This window comes from Oenanthe melanoleuca, chromosome 2 (assembly GCF_029582105.1).
Source record: "Oenanthe melanoleuca isolate GR-GAL-2019-014 chromosome 2, OMel1.0, whole genome shotgun sequence".
Lineage (NCBI taxonomy): Eukaryota > Metazoa > Chordata > Aves > Passeriformes > Muscicapidae > Oenanthe > Oenanthe melanoleuca.
The window spans coordinates 146893804-146911225 of record NC_079335.1 but is presented as its reverse complement, the minus strand read 5'-3'; the positions used below and the strand labels follow the sequence as shown (position 1 = coordinate 146911225).

Here is a 17422-nt window from a genome sequence, read left to right as displayed (position 1 = left end):
ATAGGAACGCGCGGAGGGCGCAGGCGCGGAGCGGGGCCGGTGCCGCACTGAGGGAGGTGCGTGAGGGGCTGGGGGGGCTCGGACGGACCCGGGGGGGGCTGGAAATGGGGCTGAGGGGTCACAAATTGGGGCTTGGCGGGGCTTTGGGCAGGGAATGGAGGGGCTCTGATCCATGGCTGCGGTGGTCTCGGAGCGGGATCGGTGGGGTTTGAACCGGGGTCTGGTGGGGGGGATGGGATCTGACCAGGGGTGGAATGGGCTCGAACCGGGGCTGGGGTGGGTTCGGTGTTGGGGCCTGGGCTGGGCTCGGCTCGATCCGGGGCTGGGGTGGGTTTGGTGTTGGGGCCTGGGATGGGGGGGAACCGGGGCTGGGGTGGTTCCGAACCGGGCACCGACGTCGGGTCCGGGCCAGGGCTTCGAACCGGCCCTTGGGAGGACTTGGACCCCCGAGAACGGGGGGCTCCGATCCATGGCCGCGGTGATCTCGGACCGGGGCCGGGAGAGCTCCGAGCCGCGGTCCCGAGCGGGGTCTGGGGAGGTTCCGAACCGGCTCCGAGCTGGGCCCGGCCGGGGTTTGGCAGGACTTGGGGCTGAGCTCCGGGAATGAGGTTTGGGGGGCTCGGAAATGGAGCCCAAGGGGGAGAATTCAGTCCTGGGCTGAGTTGGCTCCGCAGCGAACCCGAGTCAAGGCTCGACCCGGGGGCTGGGTGGGAAGCGGAGCAGGGAATTTATGGATAGGGAAGGGATGGTGTGGGTGAAGGGATTTTGGGGATCTCCAATAAATTCCTGGATAACAGCGAGCTGTGTGGAAGTGTGGCCATGGAGGGGTTGGAGAATTCCTGGGGGAGCTGGGAATGTTCATCCCTGAGCAAAGGGGGATCAGGAGGGACCTTGTGGCTCTGCACAGCTCCCTGACAGGAGAGAGCTGGGAATTTGGGATCTGCTCCCAGGGAACAGGCACAGGGTTAGGTTGGATTTTGGGAAAATTCCTTCTTGGAAATGCATCAAAAAGAGCTGTCCAGGGAGGTTTGGAGTGCCCATCCCTGGATGTCCAAGGAATTCCTGGATGTGGCACTCAGGGATCAGGCACAGCTTGAACTCGATGATCCTGGAGATCTTTCCCATCCTCAGGGATTTTAGGATTCCCTGGATGCAAAATCTGCTTTTCCCAGCTCCATCCCTCCTGCACAGCCTCCAGCCCCTCCCTCAGCCCTGCCCAAACTCTCCAGCTGAATTTAGAAACTCCAGAAGAGGATTTTCCTGGTTTAGTTCCAAACTCCTCAGGATTTTTGGGAATTAATTAACTCCCAGTTCCAGCACATCTGAAGAAGGCTCAGATTGGACACCAGCAGGAATTTCCTCATGGAAAGGGTGGTGAGGCCTTGGAATTTCCCAGGGAGGTTTGGAGTGTCCATCCTGGAGGTGCCCAAGGAATTCCTGCATGTGGCACTCAGGGATCAGGCACAGCTTGGATTTGATGGCTTTGGAGAGCTTTTCCAAGCTTAGTGCTTCTGGAATTCCTTGGTTCTGGAATTCTGAAGTTCTGGAGGAGCCTGGTTGTGCAGTGAAAGGGGTTTGGGTGTTTTCCTGTGGCTTTCCCAAGTGGGATTGGGAAAAATGGGGAATTTTCTGGGATTAGGGAAAGATCCTTCCAGTGCCTGAAGGGAGAGGGATTTGGGGCAGGACACAGGGTATGGTTTCCTGCTGAGAAAGAGGAGATTTGGGTCGGATATTGGGAAGGAATTCCTGGCTGGGATGGAATTCCCAGAGAAGCTGGGGCTGCCCTGGATCCCTGGAAATGTCCCTGGGAGAGGGAGGTGTCACTGCCCATGGAATGGGATGATCCTTAAGGTCCTTCCCAACCCAAAAAATTCTCTGGAATTTACTGGGGTGAGAAGGAGAAAAACTGGGAAAAAGGAAGAAAAAAGGATGGAAATCCTTGGCAGGAGGGAGGAATTTCAGCTTGTGAGGAAACAGAGGTGAGGCTTGGGAATGATGTTGGGAAAGAAAGAAATGAGGTCAGGCCTGGATATTTAATGTTCTGGAGAATCCTAAATTTAGAATTTGTGGATTTAATAATCCTGGCATTGAGTCTTAATTAAAAAAGAGGGAGAGTGACAGGATTAGATTTATAAACTCATTTATTGAAGGTTGGTGGCTCCCAGGAGTTGGAAGCATTTCCCAGATTTCTTTCTGGGAATAAACCAGCCTGTGGAATTCTCAGCTGTGCAGGAGGAGAGATTAAAAAAAAACAAGAAAAAGTGCAGGAATGTTCTGGCCATCATTCCCAAGGGCAGGTGGGAAAAACTTGGGAATTCAGTGGTGATGGGAGCATCACCCAGGGCTGCTGCCAGCTCCTCATCCCTAATTAATGAATTAGTAACGCTCCCAGTTAATTGGGTGAGCTCACCAAAGGTGAATCAGCTCCTTTTTATGGAAGCAGCCACTGGATGATGCAAGGAAAGAATTCCTGCAAAATCCCCATGATGCTGCTGGATGGAATTCCAGGATTTTGGAGCAGATGTGGCCAAAAAATCTGATTATTTCCTTAAAAAATAGTGTGTATAATGGGAGAGTCCAGATTGATCTGGGAACAAATTGAGGGAACAATTTGGGAAGAAATAAAAGGAATTTCTTGTGGAATCATTGCAGGATTGTGGCATTCCCAATTTTCCAAACCTATTCCTGGATTTCCAAAGAAGCAATTTGGGGTTTTTTGTTTTATTTTGCTGCCACTCCTGATTTTTCTCTGGATGTCAAATCCACATCTCCCTGTTCCTAATCCAGGACTTGCTGTGGATGGAATTCCAGGATTTTGGGGCAGATGTGGCCAAAATTCCAATTATTTTCTGAAAAAAAAAAGTGGATAATGAGAGAATCCAGATCTGATCTGGGAACAAATTGTGAGGGAACATTTTGGGAAGAAATGGAAGGAATTTCTTGTGGAATATTTGGGATAGTGGAAGTTGTCCCTGCCCATGGCAGCTGGAACTGGATGATCCTTAAAAATCCCTTCCCAAACCATTCCCTGATTTTATCCCAAAATCCAGGATAGTTCTGGATTCCAATTTCCAATTGAAAATTCCAATTTCCAGAATCCAGGATATTTCTGACAATTGGTTTTCCAAGAATTCTGACCATTCCCTTTCTTTAATGTTGAGAAAAATCCTTTTCTCTTTAAATTGGAAATTGAAATTTCTTCTCTGAGAGTGAAGAATTCTCCAGATCTGTTGCTAATTAAAATACTGTATTAAAAAAAAAGACTGGAATTCATTCCCAACTGAATTTTTCCATGGAAAATTTGCCCTCAGGCACAGCAAGGAGCTGAGTAAAGGCTCAGGTGAGTCAGGAATCACAAGACCAGAGGCACATCCAGGTATAAAAACCCTGGGAAGTGACAGCTCTGCTTGGATTTCTTCCTTATGGAATAAAAATCCTGGATTTTTGAAAGGAATTTTCACTTTGGGAATAGCCTCCATTGTATTTTTCTTCAAGTTTTTTTTTTTTTTAACTAACTTGGAAGAGAAAAAAAAAAAACCCAGAGAAAAAAATTCCACCCTGAGGGGGAAAAATGCTTGCTGAGAATTCCATGGATGCAAATCCAGGTAAGAAACTTGGGATAAGGCTCAGGAATTTATTTTAATTTATAATTAGATAAAAAACCTTGATTTTTTAAAGGAATTTTTATTTTAAGAACAACCTCAGTTGTATTTTCCTTTGGAATTTTTTCTTTGGTGAAAACTTGGTATAAAAATCCTGAGGGAAAATTTTTTCTCTAAATATTCCATGGATTCAAAATCAGGTAAGAAACTTGGGATAAGGCTCAGGAAGGGCTGGTTTTAATTTATTATTAATGAGTATTATTTATTATTTACTATTATTTATTTATTGCTATTAAGTATAGATTCTTGATTTTTAAAGGAATTTTAATTTTGGTTGTATTTTCCTTTAGAATTTTTTTCTTTGGGATAAAAACACAGGGAAAAAAATTCTTCCCTGAGTATTCTGTAGATAAAGATCAGGAAGAGTTTATTTTAATTTATAATTAGATGTCAATCCTTGATTTTTAAGAATTTTTATTTTGGGAGCAGCCTCAGTTGTATTTTCCTTTGGAATTTTTTTCTTGCTGAAAACTTGGCTCCTTTAAATCTGATTTTTGTGGGATTTTCTCCAGGGTTGTGAATTTATTGGATAAAAAGAGGTGAAGAATTTTCACTTGAAATTCCAATTTTTTGTTAATTTATGGCTGATTTTTTTCCCCATTTCATCTCTGAAATAATAATGAGAAAAAGTTACTAAAAATCCATGGAAATAAGGGATAAATAAATATAATAAATATTGGGATATATCATCAACTAATTCTTAATTATATTGGAATTTTGAGTGTATTTAATTAAAATAAATAATTAAAATTATTTATCTCAAAATTATTTATTAAAATAATTAATAATGGAAAAAATCCCTGAAATTGGACTTTTTAAGGAATTAATGAAGCAGCAACCTGGGAGATCTCAGTGTGGGATCAGGAATTCAGAATTCCTGAAGAAGGATTTTTTTTGTTTTCATGGGAATTTCTCAACTAATCCATGAAATCCCAAAACCTTGGAGATGATGATGGAGCAATGAAATCCCAGTGATGTCATCAGCATTCCCAAAAAATTTGGGATGTAACCAGGAAACTGCAGCAGTGAGGGAAATATTCCAGGAAAATTCCAACCCTTGGCTCCAAAAAAACTGGAATTTTGGAGAGAAGCCATTCCAGGGGTGGAATTGCCCATCCCAAAATCTGATTTGAGGGGTTTTATTTTGGGATTTTTCCACCAGAATTCCAGGTTCTGCTTGGACTTGTAATTTTTGGGATCATGTAGGAAAGTCTCTCTGGAAACCTGGAGGAGAGGTCTGAGGGTGTGATAATTCCTGGGGAATACTGGCAATTTTTGGGGAATACTGGCAATTTTTGGGGAATACTGGGATTTCCTAGGAATATTGGGATTTCCTGGGAAATATTGACAATTCCTGGAGAAATCCTGAAATGTGCTTAGCATGCCTTGGTATTGATTTGCCAGAGGGGAAGGGGATGGAGCAGGGATTTATTAAGAAGGATGAACTGGAATTTTGGGATATCCTGGAATTTCCTTAGTACTTGCTGACTTATGTGAAGCTGAGATGAGCTGGGAATGGCAATATTCCAATATATGAATGGAATTATTGGGAAAATACATGGCCAGTGATGTTGACAGTCCTTTCCAGAGGAAATCTTGAATTCTGGGATATCCTGAAATTTCCTTAGAACTTGTTGATCTATGTGAAGCTGAGATGAGCTGGGATTGGAAATATTCCAATAAATGAGTGGAATTATTAAGGAAATACATGACCAGTGATGCTGATGGGCTTTTCCATAGCCCAAATATTCCTGTGGTTCAAAATTCCAGAAAAATTTTGAGAAGAGCTGGGATCCATCCATGGCTGGCATGAATTCCTGTGTGTTCATTAAGAATTCCTGTTTTTTTTTTTTAGTGTCTCCCACTGGTTTGGAGAGGGATTCCCTGGGAGAGGAGTTTGGGAAGAGCGAGCTGATGAACGAGGACATCAGGATACATTCCTGGCCCTGCTCCTACTACCTGGACAGCAGCAAGCAATGGATCCCTGGGAAGCTCTCCCTGACTCCCCTTTCCATCCAGTTCAGAGCTGACAAAACAGGAGAGCTGCTGGTGGATTTCCATCTTTCTGGGATCAGCGAGATCAAGAAGGAATCTTCCCATTTAATCTTCAGCTCCCTCACCATCCTGGAGAAGGGCACCAAGCACTGGTTCAGCTCCCTGCAGCCCAACAGGAATGTGGTGTTCAACATCCTGGAGCATTTCTGGAGGGAGCAGCTGGTGTCCAGGCAGGAGGCTGGAGCAGGAGCAGCCTTGGAATCCAGCAAGGGCAAGGAATTAACAGGGATGTTGGAGGGGTCCCAGAAGCGCCTGGAGGACACGGCCAAGGTGCTGCATTCCCAGGGGGAGCAGTTTGATAACATCATGAGGGGGCTGCACAAGATCGAGGGGGACATGGATGTGGCTGACAGGTATGGCATGGGAACGTTCCCAGGGCTGGGAATGGTCTGCTGGGCTTGGAATTTTTGTGGGAATTTTATCTGAGCAGCTCTGTGAGGAAAGGATGAGGCAGTTGGGAATGTTCAGCATGGAGAAGATCCCCTTGCAGGGGCTCCAGGAGAGCTGGAGAGGGACTGGGGACAAGGGATGGAGGGACAGGACACAGGGAATGGCTTCACTGCTTAGATGGGATTTTTGGAAGGGATTCCTGGCTGGGATGGAATTCCCAGAGCAGCTGTGGCTGCCCCTGGATCCCTGGAATGTCCAAGGGCAGGTTGGAGCAGCCTGGGGCAGTGGGAGATCCCTGCCCAAGGAATGGGATCCTCCTTAGGATCCCTTCCATCCAAGCCTTTGGTTCCCATGGGCTCAGAAAATTTGGGAATTCAGCTCTGGGAATTCAGGAGTGCCACAACCTCCTTCCTCCCATCCATGCCCTGCTCCAGGGGAGTAAAAATTGGGATAAATGGGGCTGAGCAGTGTTTGTGTCCATCCTGGGAAATCCAGAGCTCTGCCTGCTCCTTTCCCACCTTTTTTCTTTCCCACCCTTTTTTCCCCCCACTTTTTTCTCCACTATTTTTGTTTCCTTCTGTTCTTTCCCTTCCCTTTTTTTCCTTTCCCACCCTTTTCTCCCCCCAACTTCCTGGAAAACCTTTGCCTTGATTTTCTAGCAATATCCCCAAGCCTTTAAAAAACTTTGGATTTAATAGGAAAGAAGCTGAAATTGGGAATTTTGGATAAACTCATGATGGGATTGGAATATGCCAGTATTCCAGCAGCTGGGAAAATCAGGAATTGTCAGGACTGGGAACAGCCAGGGGCTCCTTGGGAATATTTTTGCCAAGTGTTTCTTTATCTTTGACCTCTGTGGATAAAATTCCAGCAGCTATGAGGGGAATGCAGGCTCTGGAGTGTAAGGAGAGGAAAGGAATGGGAAAGGACTTGGAGTGTGGGAAGGGACTTGGAATTCCATGGATTCAAGGGCAGCCAGCCCTTACCCAGCTCAGAGCTCCAGCAGAAAATTCCAGAGGGCTCTTCCCAGTTTTTATTGAATTTAAGGAGCAGGGAATTCTTGGGAGTTTTAATGGACTTTAAAACAGGGAATTAAAACAGAATTAAATTGGGATTTTAAGGATGAGTAGTGTTGGTTCTCTATTGGGAAATAAAACAGGAATATTTTCCTTGTCCTTGGAGCAGGAGCTGAACTTGAAATTCCAGCCCCTGGTTCCCTTCCCTGTTTGCTGGGAATGTTTTCCTTAGGGACCTGCAGCAACACTGATGGGAAGGTGGAGCTTGGACATTTCTGGGAAGTTTCTGCTGGATTTTGGAGCCTCAACCTGGAATTTTTAGTGTTTTATCTGGGAATTTGGGTGTGGAGCAAAAGAAAAAGTGAGGGGGTGAAGGAAAAGGAGCAAGAAAAGGCCTTGGAAGTGGTGATGGATGGGCAGGAGTGGGAATATTGAGGAGCAGACATGTGGGAATGGACCTGGAAAAATCCACTTCAGTTCCTTCTCTCCCAGCTGGAATTCTGGGAGTTTCCCCAATGGATTCTGAGAGGGTGGAGTTTGAACTGGTTGGATCCTGAGAGTTTTCCCAGTGGATTCTGAGGAGAAAGTAGGATTGTAACTGGTTGGATTCTGGGAGTTTTCTCAATGGATTCCAAGGAGAAGGTGGAGTTTGAACTGGTTGGATCTGGGAGTTTTCCCCATGGATTCCAAGGAGAAGGTGGAGTTTGAACTGGTTAAATCCTGGGAATTTTCCCAGTGGATTCTGAGGAAAAGGTGGAGTTTGAGCTGATTAGATCCTGAGAGTTTTCCCAATGGATTCTGAAGAGGAGGTGAGATTTGAACTGTCTGAGTACTGGGAGATTTCCCAATGGATTCTGAGGAGAAGATGGAGTTTGAACTGGTTGGATCCTGGGAATTTTCCCAATGGATTCTGAGGAGAAGGTGGAGTTTGAACTGGTTGAATCCTGGGAATTTTCCCAATGGATTCTGAGGAGAAGGTGGAGTTTGAACTGGCTGGATCCTGGGAAACTGAGGATGGGTTTGAGGAGGAAATAACAGGCTGGATTTGGGATTAAGGAATTTCCATATCTGTGAGAATTTTCTTGGAGCTGCTGGAATACTCAGAGCTTTTCCCTCTCCCAAACCCTCCCTTCCCTCTTCCAGGCTGTTGACAGAGCTGGAATCTCCCTCCTGGTGGCCCTTCAGCACCAAACTCTGGAAAACCCCTCTGGAATGGAAACCGAAGGAAACCGCGGCAGCGCCGGATCCCAAGAACCAGGAGGAAATCCTGGAGGAAATCCCCGTGCTCATCACCCAGAGGGCGGATTCCAGCTGCAAGCCGGGCAGGCTGACTCTGCTGCCCTCAGGGCTGGAGATCAGGGACTGCAGCTCGCAGCTGCTGCAGCGCTTCGGGAGGCGGGAGGTGGACGAGATCCGGGTGCACAGCCCCTACGAGATCAGCGTGCGGCAGAGGTTCATCGGCAAACCCGACACCTCCTTCCGCCTGCTGGCGGCGCGCATGCCCCGGGCCCTGCCCCTGCTGCAGCTGCACTTCAGCGCCAAAATCCAGTTCCTGGAGGGTGCTCTTGGCTTTGCTGGAGGCAGGAAATCTCCCCAGGAGGATTTGGGAGCGTCCATCTGGCAGGCAGGTGGGTGGCAGGGAATTCCAGAGGTTTCCAGGTGTTTTTCCAGGGAGTATTTCAGATGCAGATTGTCCCTGGTGAGGAGAAATCCAAGGAATCAGCTCCAGGTGGCTTCAGAGCCTTTGGCACTGCTGGTTTTCCTGGAGTTAATTCCCAGCTGGAAAGGAATTTGCAATATTTAATAGCCAATACCCTATAATTAATATCCAACCTCCAGATTTAATATCCAGTATTTAATATCCAATATCCTATATCCAGTATTTAATATCCCATATCCAACATCCAATATTCAGTATCCAATATCACATATTCAGTGTCTAATCCTATCCTATGTCAGTATCCTATATCCTATATCAGTGTCCTCTCCAATCCTATATCAAATATCCCATATTTAATAAATAGCCCATATCTGATATCCCTTATCCAATATTTAATAATCAATATCCCATATCTGATATCACATATCTAATAATTATTATCCAGTAACCCATATTTAATATCCCACATCCACTATCCCATATTTAATAGATATCCCATATCCAGTGTCCCATATCCAATATTTAATAATCAATATCCTATATCCTATGTCCTATATCCAGTAATTAATATCCAGTATCCCATCATCAACATTTAATAAGCAAATCAAGTATCTCATATCCAATATTTAATATCCCACATCCAATATCCCATATCCAGTATCATATATTTAATAAATATCCCATATCCAGTGTCCCATATCCAGTTTCCTATATCCAATATTTAATAAATATCCCATATTTAATATTCAGTATCCCATATCCAATAATTAATAATCAATATCCCATATTTAATAGCCCATATCCAGTAATTGATAACCAACATCCAGTATCCCATATCCAGTATCCCATAGTTAATATCCAATATCCCACATCCCATATTAAATTTCCAATATCCAATATTTAATAATCAATATCCCATATTTAATATTCCATATCCAATAATTAATAGTCAATATCCCATATTTAATATCCTATATCCCCAACATCCAATATCCTATATCCAATATCCCATATGCCATATTTATATTAAACCTTTAATTCCCTCAAATCCTGAAAATTTACCCCAAATAACCCAGGAAATCTTTAATCAAAACATGGGATAAAAACCTGATTTTTTCCAGATTAAAAAACCAGGATTTTGATATTAGACAAATCCAGGTGTTGAAATTTCAGAGATTTTGGAATCATTTGAAGAAAACTTTTAGAAATTGAAAATTCCCAACAAGAAAATTGACATTCCATACTATAAATCCTAAAATTCCAGCATGGGTTGGTTTTTTTAACCCAGCCTTGGGAATTTTGGAATTTATTCCTCCCAACATCCCTGAATCCTTTTTTTTTTTTTTTTTTTTTTTTCCTGATTTTTAATCCCAAAGGAGCAAACCAAAGATGGATTCAGTGCCAGAAAAACAACTTGGAAAATTGGAATAAATTAATAAATCCACCCACTACCCTGCTGGAATTCCATATCCTGTTATTGAGGAATATTCCAGCTTGGAAAAGCTGCTTTATTTTTTTTAGGAAGTGAATTTTGGCCTCTGGAATTCCAGCACAACAACTCCGAGGAAAAACAACCTGCTGGCTTCCTGTTATTCCACCAAATTCCAAATCCTGATGGAATTCCAGAAAATAATTGGATTTTGCTGGATTTTGCTCTCCTTCCCTGTTGAATTTGGAAAAGCTTGGGAAGCAGAGGGGAGGTGATGGAAATCCTGACTTTTCCAGGTTTTTTTTTGTTTGTGTTTTCCTTGGATTTGTTGCTGTTCCCATTCTGCCACAAGGTGGCACTCACAGACTGTGTCAGATCCTTTGGGATTTTTCCATGGAAAACTGATTTTTTTCCATTTTTCTCAAATCAGGAGGTAAAAAATCTTTTTTTTTTTTTTTTTTTTTTTTTTTTTTTCTCTGTTCCTGTTTCTCTGTTTTCCAATAAGGAATTGATCCAGGGATTTTTAGGATAAATATCCCTGCAGGGCATGGGAATCTCTCAGAAAATTCTGAATTTTCCCTCAAAATTGTCACAATCCCACCTGGATTCTTTGTTTACACCAATTCTGCCCTCAGTTTATGCATAAATTTATCAAATTAAATTCCAAAAAAAGTCAATTTTGGCTCCATTCCACGTAGAAAAGGAATTTAGGGATTATCTGCAATTATTTTTAGCAGCTTTGCACTTTTTCCTGACTTTTTTTTTTTAATTTATTTATTTTTTTTTAAATAAATGTTGAAATTTTGGAACAACCTTTATCCAATTTTATCCCAAAAATAGCTGAGAATTTCCCAGGATGAAAAACCTGGATTCAAATCCTGAATTCTACCTGCAGAGGAATCATTTAGGGCAATTTAATCCTGGTATTCCCAGATTTTTATCCCTGGAGAGGATGAATTTTCCTTTCTTATCCCTGTGAACAAATTCCCTGATTATTTTGATTTCCTAGGAATTCCTGGGAAAAGTGGATGGTTTTTTTGTCTTTGATTTAAATAATCCCAAATATTCCTGACTTAGTTCTATCCCTAAAAAATTTCTGGGAATTCCAGCTCTCCTTCCTCATCCCTTTTTTTTTTTTTTGTTTGCTGGCTCTTTGACATTCCCATATTTTCTTCCTTATTCCAGGAATTATTCCTGTCCTGTGGGATGAATGGGGTGGGAAGGATGATTAATTGATTTTCATGGAATAATTAACAGCTGGATGTTGATGACCATTGGGAAATTTGTCATTCCCACTTTTCCTGAGGAAAATTGGGATTTTTTCCAATTTCCAATTCTGAATTCCCAATAAACAGTGCCTGGTTTGTCCCCTTTGGAAAACAAGAATAAGGAATAACTTCCTTGTTTTCAACTTGGATGGAAGCAGAATCCAGGGATGCTCAGATCATTGGATAATCCCAAGGATTCAGAATTTTTAGGAATTCTTGAGAGGGATTTAGGGTTTGGTGCTTCTGGGGCAGCTTTTCCCAGGGAAGGGTGGTTGGGATATTGGGAAGGAATTCCTGGCTGGGCTGGAATTCCCAGAGAAGCTGATCCAAGGAGAGTTTGGAGCAGCCTGGGATAGTGGGAGGTGTGGAATGGGATCATCCTTAAGGTGCATCCCAACCCAAATCCTGGGATAATCCTGAATTTTTTGGGAATGTGCTGCTCTGATGAATCCCCACATTCCAAATATTCCCATTTCCCTGGAATAAAAAAATCCTCTCCTGGCAACTTGGCCACATCCAGGAGAGAAATTGTAAGGAATACACTTCGAATATTCCCAGAAAAACAGAATTTAATGAGAAAAATTGGATTTTGAGCCCTCCCAACTTCCTTTGACCCCAAAATTCCACAAGAATTCCATGAGCGCCAATTCTCCAACTGACCTTGAACATTTCCAAGGATCCAGAAGCTTCTCTGGGAATGCTGAAGCCTCCCCTCCTTTCCAGGCAGGAATTTTTCCTTAATATCCAAGCAGGGGCAAAGCTGGCTGAGCATGGAATTTCTCTGGCAGCCAGTGGATTCCTGGGAGCGACGGCAAATCCCGAAATTCCGGCGGGAAGCGGCGAAGGGGCGGACGAGGAACAGGCACAGCTGCAAAAAATTTCCCAGGAAGAAGCCAAGGAGCTCAGACAGGTAAAAATCAAAATAAAATTTCTGGATAAACAATCATTGAATTCATTAAATTCCTGATTTTATTCGTTGTTTTCATCAAATATTCCTCCGAATTAATTTCCGTGGGAATATTTGAAATATTCCTCAACCCAGGGGTGAAAATTCTCAGAGGATTTTTAATTTGGGTTTTAATTTTTTTTTTTTTAATCCAAATCAAGGATGGATTGATTGATTGGAATGTGACCTCTGGAAAATGCTGATTTGAACAATTTGAAAGTTTTCCAGCTTTTTTTTGGATTTTTTCTCTGGTGTCTTATTCCAGAAAAATCCACAAAATATTCCCTAAACACACAGAGGGAATTTTGAGTTAGGAATAAATGTGGAATTCAGGAAAGGAATGAATTTTCCCTGAGAATTCACTGGAAAAAATCAATATTTCAAGGAATCAGGTCAGGTAATTTTCCTAAAATGGCTTTTTAAGGAATTTCTCTCACAGAACTTTAAGGGAAAAATTCCTCTTTTGATTTTTTTTTTTCCCTCTGACATCTTATTTTTTCTGAATTCTTTGCTAATTCAGTTGCCTGCAGTTTTCCAGCTGTTTTATTGTATTATATGGTATTTTATTTTAATTTTATTTTGTTTCCATTTTTAAAATTAATTTTTTAAAATTTATTTTATTTCATTATTATTTTGTTATTTTATCTTAATTTCTATTTATTTTTATTTTTTATGTTATTTATGTTATTGTATTGTATGGTATTTTATTTTTATTTAATTTTTAAATTTGTTTTTTATTATTATTTTTTATTTGATTTGATTTTTGTTTTACCTTATTTTGATTTTATTTTTGATGTTATTTTATTTTAAAATAGTTTTTAATTTTTAATTTTCTTTCCTTTCAAAATTTAAAAAAATTATTTTACTTGCTTTTTAAATTTTAGTTTATTTTATTTTAACTCATTTTTTTATCTTTATTTTGTTACTTTATGTTTATTTATATTTTATTTGTATTTTAATTTTTTATGTTATTTATATTTTATTATTTACGTTATCTTATTTTTGAAATTTAATTTTTATTTTTAAAGTATTTCTCTTCACATTTTTATTTTATGTTATGTTATTTTATGTTTATTTTTATTTATTTTTGTTTTATTTTTTATTTTTATTTTATTTATTTTATTTTTAATTTAATTTAATTGTATTTTTTATTTTTATTTATTTTATTTTATTTTATTTTTATTTCTATTTATTTATTTTATTTATTTGATTTTAATTTATTTTATTTTATTTTTTTTTTATTTTTTATTTTTATTTTATTTTAATTTTCATTTTTATTTTATTTTTAATTTAATTTTATTTTTAATTTAATTTAATTTTATTTTTTATTTTTATTTTATTTTTTATTTTATTTTATTTTTTATTTAATTTTATTTTATTTTTTATTTTTATTTATTTTATTTTATTTTATTTTTATTTCTATTTATTTATTTTATTTTATTTATTTGATTTTAATTTATTTTATTTTATTTTTATTTTATTTTTTATTTTTTATTTTTATTTTATTTTAATTTTCATTTTTATTTTATTTTATTTTTAATTTAATTTTATTTTTAATTTAATTTAATTTTATTTTTTATTTTTATTTTATTTTTTATTTTATTTTATTTTAATTTTCATTTTTATTTTATTTTATTTTTAATTTAATTTTATTTTATTTTTTATTTTTATTTATTTTATTTTATTTTTATTTCTATTTATTTATTTTATTTTATTTATTTGATTTTAATTTATTTTATTTTATTTTATTTTATTTTTTGATAATGGGCAGGTTATCCTGCCAGAGGACAGGGCTGGATGGGATATTGGGCAGGAATTCCTGGCTGGGCTGGAATTCCCAGAGCAGCTGTGGCTGCCCCTGATCCCTGGGATGTCCCAGGCCAGGCTGGGTGGAGCAGCCTGGGACGGTGGGAGGTGTCCCTGCCATGGGCTGGGACCATCCCTGGGGTCCTTCCAGCCCCAGTTCAGGAGTGTGGGACATAAACCCCTGAGCCATCCCCTGCCCCACAGATCCTGCAGAAGCTGAAGGGGCTGGCGCTGGAGACGGAGGCGGAGCTGGAGCGGCAGGACGAGGCCCTGGAGTCCATCGGCAGCTCCGCGGATCGCGCCACGCTCACCATCGAGCGGCACAACCGGCGCATGCGGCGCCTGACGTAACGCCGGGCTGGCCCAGAGACACCGGGAGGGATGGGAGGAGGCGTGGAAATGGCAGCGCTGGGGGCAGCTCCCGTGAGGGCTGGAGGGGTTCCAGGACTTGGATTGATGGTTGGATTCATGGTTGGATGGTTGGATCATGGTTGGATCATGGTTGGATCTTAGGTGGTTGGATCATAGTTGGATGGTTAGATTGATGGTTGGACCTTGGATTGATGGTTGGACCTTGGATTGATGGTTGGACCTTGGATGAGGTTTGGATCTTGGATGGGGTTTGGATCTTGGATGGTTGGATCATGGTTGGATCTTGGATGAGGTTTGGATCTTTGATGGGGGTTGGATCATGGTTGGATCTTGGATGAGGTTTGGATCATGGTTGGATCTTGGATGGGGTTTGGATCTTGGATGGGGTTTGGATCTTGGATGGTTGGATCATGGTTGGATCTTGGATGAGGTTTGGATCATGGTTGGATCTTGGATGGGGTTTGGATCTTGGATGAGGTTTGGATCTTGGATGGTTGGATCAGGTTGGATCTTGGATGAGGTGGTGGATCTTTGGATCTTGGATGAGGTTTGGATCTTGGATGAGGTTTGGATCTTGGATGAGGTTTGGATCTTGGATGGGGTTTGGATCTTGGATGAGGTTTGGATCTTGGATGAGGTTTGGATCTTGGTCATGGTTGGGTCTTGGATGGTTGAATCTTGGATAGTTGGATCTCGGCTCATGCTTGGATCTTGGTTCATGCTTGGATCTTGGTTCATGCTTGGATTTTGGATGAAGTTTGGATCTTGGATGGTTGGAGCTTGAATCATAATTGGATCTTGGATGAGATTTGGATCACAGTTGGACCTTGAACGATGGTTGGACTTTGGAAGAGGTTTGGCTCTTGGATGGTTGGATCTTGGAACGTGGTTGGACCTTGAATGAGGTTTGGACCTTGATTGATGGTTGGATCTTGGATCATAATTGGATCTACGATGAGGTTTGGATGCAGTTGTACCTTGGATCATGGTTGGACCTTGAATGATGGTTGAACCTTGGATGAGGTTTGGATCTTGGTTCATGGTTGGATCTTGGAACGTGGTTGGATCTTGGATGGTTTGATCTTGGTTCACGCTTGGATTTTGGATGAATTTTGGATCTTGGATGGTTGGATATTGGAATGTGGTAGGATCTTGGATGGTTGGATCTTGGTGGTTGGATCTTGGTTCATGGTTGGATTTTGGATGGTTGAATTTTGGATGAGCTTTGGATCTTGGATAATGTTTGGATCTTAGATCATGGCTGGACCTTGGATGAGCTTTGGAACCTTTTTTTGATGGAAAGATCCAAATTTCCAATCAGGATGAAACAGAACTGGTGGATTCTCCACTGCAAAACCCTGTAAATAGGAAGGGATGTGACAAAACCTGACTTAATTTAATTAATTCATTAATTCATTAATTCATTAATTAATGTGCTTTTTCATGTTGCTGCTTTCCAGCCCATGAATTCCCTCTCCAGTTCTTTCCCTAAAATCCTTTGGAGCTGATCCTGGTTTTTTTATTTATTTGCACTTTGTGGTGATGAAACATTTCAAGGCTTTTCCAGAATTCCTAAAAAAAAAGGGAATATTTCAATTAAAGTCTGAAGTTTACACTTGGCTCTGTTGAGAGCAGATTCCCCTTCCTAAATTATTGATATTCCATAGGAAAAATTCCCATTTCATCAATCCCAACCTTTTCCAGCTGTTTTACCTCCAAGGAGCTGTTATAAAATATATTTTTTTTTATTTTTTTTTTTTTTCAATTTTAATTTAAATACTTTTAGTGTTGTTTTCAAATCTGACACTACCAGTGCAATATTTTTCAACAGTGAACCTTCAAATCCTTGGATTCAGTGGGAATTTTTCCCATTTTTTTGGAATCCAGCTGAATTTTGGGAGAAAAAGACACCAAACCACGTCGAGGGTGTTGCCTGCAAGGTTTGTATTCCTTCATCTTAGTTAGGACTGGAATAAAAATTATTCCAGGTTTTTCCTGGCATGCACTTTATTGGAAAATCCAGTGATAATTTCATATCCATCAGTTTTTTTCCTGGGAATAAAATCCTCTTGGAGCTTCTCCTGTTGTTTCCCAGCCCCAAATCGCTGCTGCTTTACTCAGAGGGGAAAAGAAACTTCCCACACCTCATTTTTCCATGGATTTCCAAGTGGATTTTGCACCAAATCCGTGTTTGTTGAGGCTGGGATGGGATCTGGGAGTGGGATGAGCCCACCCCAGAATTCCCAAAAGGAAATCTTTTGGATTGGAGCATTTTTTTGGGTGTTCTTTGTGCCATATTTTTTTATTGTCGTGGGGTTTTAGCACTGACTCATTATTTTGTGGGTTGTGTTGAGTCCAACATATCCCAAAAAACTTGGAATATTCCTTGGAAAACCCATCCTGGAGCTGTACATTGGCTGAATTCCATGTGCCAGAAGGATTTTTCCACCTGTAATTCCTTCTTATTAAATCTCTTGGAATTGTGATTTTCCTCTCCTGTCTTCACTTGGCTGGGAATTTGTGGGAAAAATGAAAAATCCATCCCTGTTTTCCTGTGGAATGGGATTTCATGGATCCTCTGGAGGGTTGGGTTTTAGGATGGGTTTATTTGGGATTAAAAATATGGAAAATATTCCCTGCTGGAGGGTGGCCCTGGATGAGCTTTAAGCTTCCAAGCCAAACCATTCCAGAATTCCATGATCTTTGGTGAGGCTGGGAAGAGTGGCTGATATTCCAGAGGGGCCTGAAAATCCTGGAAAAATGGGATCCTCATGGATTTAACAAGAAGAAATCCTGCCCTGGGGAGGAGCAATCCTGG

At 40.9% G+C, this 17422-nt stretch overlaps 2 protein-coding genes across 3 annotated transcripts in view; both read left to right on the top strand.

Moving 5' to 3' along the window:
- ALS2CL (ALS2 C-terminal like) overlaps nucleotides 1–17422 on the top strand; it is a 96752-nt gene that overhangs the window by 53534 nt on the left and 25796 nt on the right. The gene's annotated exons all lie outside the window — the stretch shown is intronic.
- SNAP47 (synaptosome associated protein 47) lies at nucleotides 12–17090 on the top strand. Of its 2 annotated transcripts, none has more exons than XM_056483759.1 (6): nucleotides 12–56; nucleotides 5518–6070; nucleotides 8267–8751; nucleotides 12269–12390; nucleotides 14437–14896; nucleotides 15242–17090. In XM_056483759.1, exons 2-5 carry the CDS (start codon nucleotides 5577–5579, stop codon nucleotides 14581–14583), a joined length of 1248 nt encoding a protein of 415 aa, XP_056339734.1. In that variant the 5' UTR covers nucleotides 12–56; nucleotides 5518–5576; the 3' UTR covers nucleotides 14584–14896; nucleotides 15242–17090. The 2 variants fall into 2 exon arrangements, with proteins under 2 accessions (XP_056339734.1, XP_056339733.1); XM_056483758.1 differs by lacking the exon at nucleotides 12–56 and adding an exon at nucleotides 3507–3605.

What these genes read in the sequence shown, in the direction of transcription:
- SNAP47 (XM_056483758.1), top strand. Translation starts at nt 3,572, where the DNA reads ATGCTTGCTGAGAATTCCATGGATGCAAATCCAG. An exon ending in AGCGTCCATCTGGCAGGCAG is followed by an intron (nt 8,752 to 12,268) that starts GTGGGTGGCAGG and finishes TTTCTCTGGCAG; the next exon opens with CCAGTGGATTCCTGGGAGCG. An exon ending in AAGCCAAGGAGCTCAGACAG is followed by an intron (nt 12,391 to 14,436) that starts GTAAAAATCAAA and finishes CCTGCCCCACAG; the next exon opens with ATCCTGCAGAAGCTGAAGGG.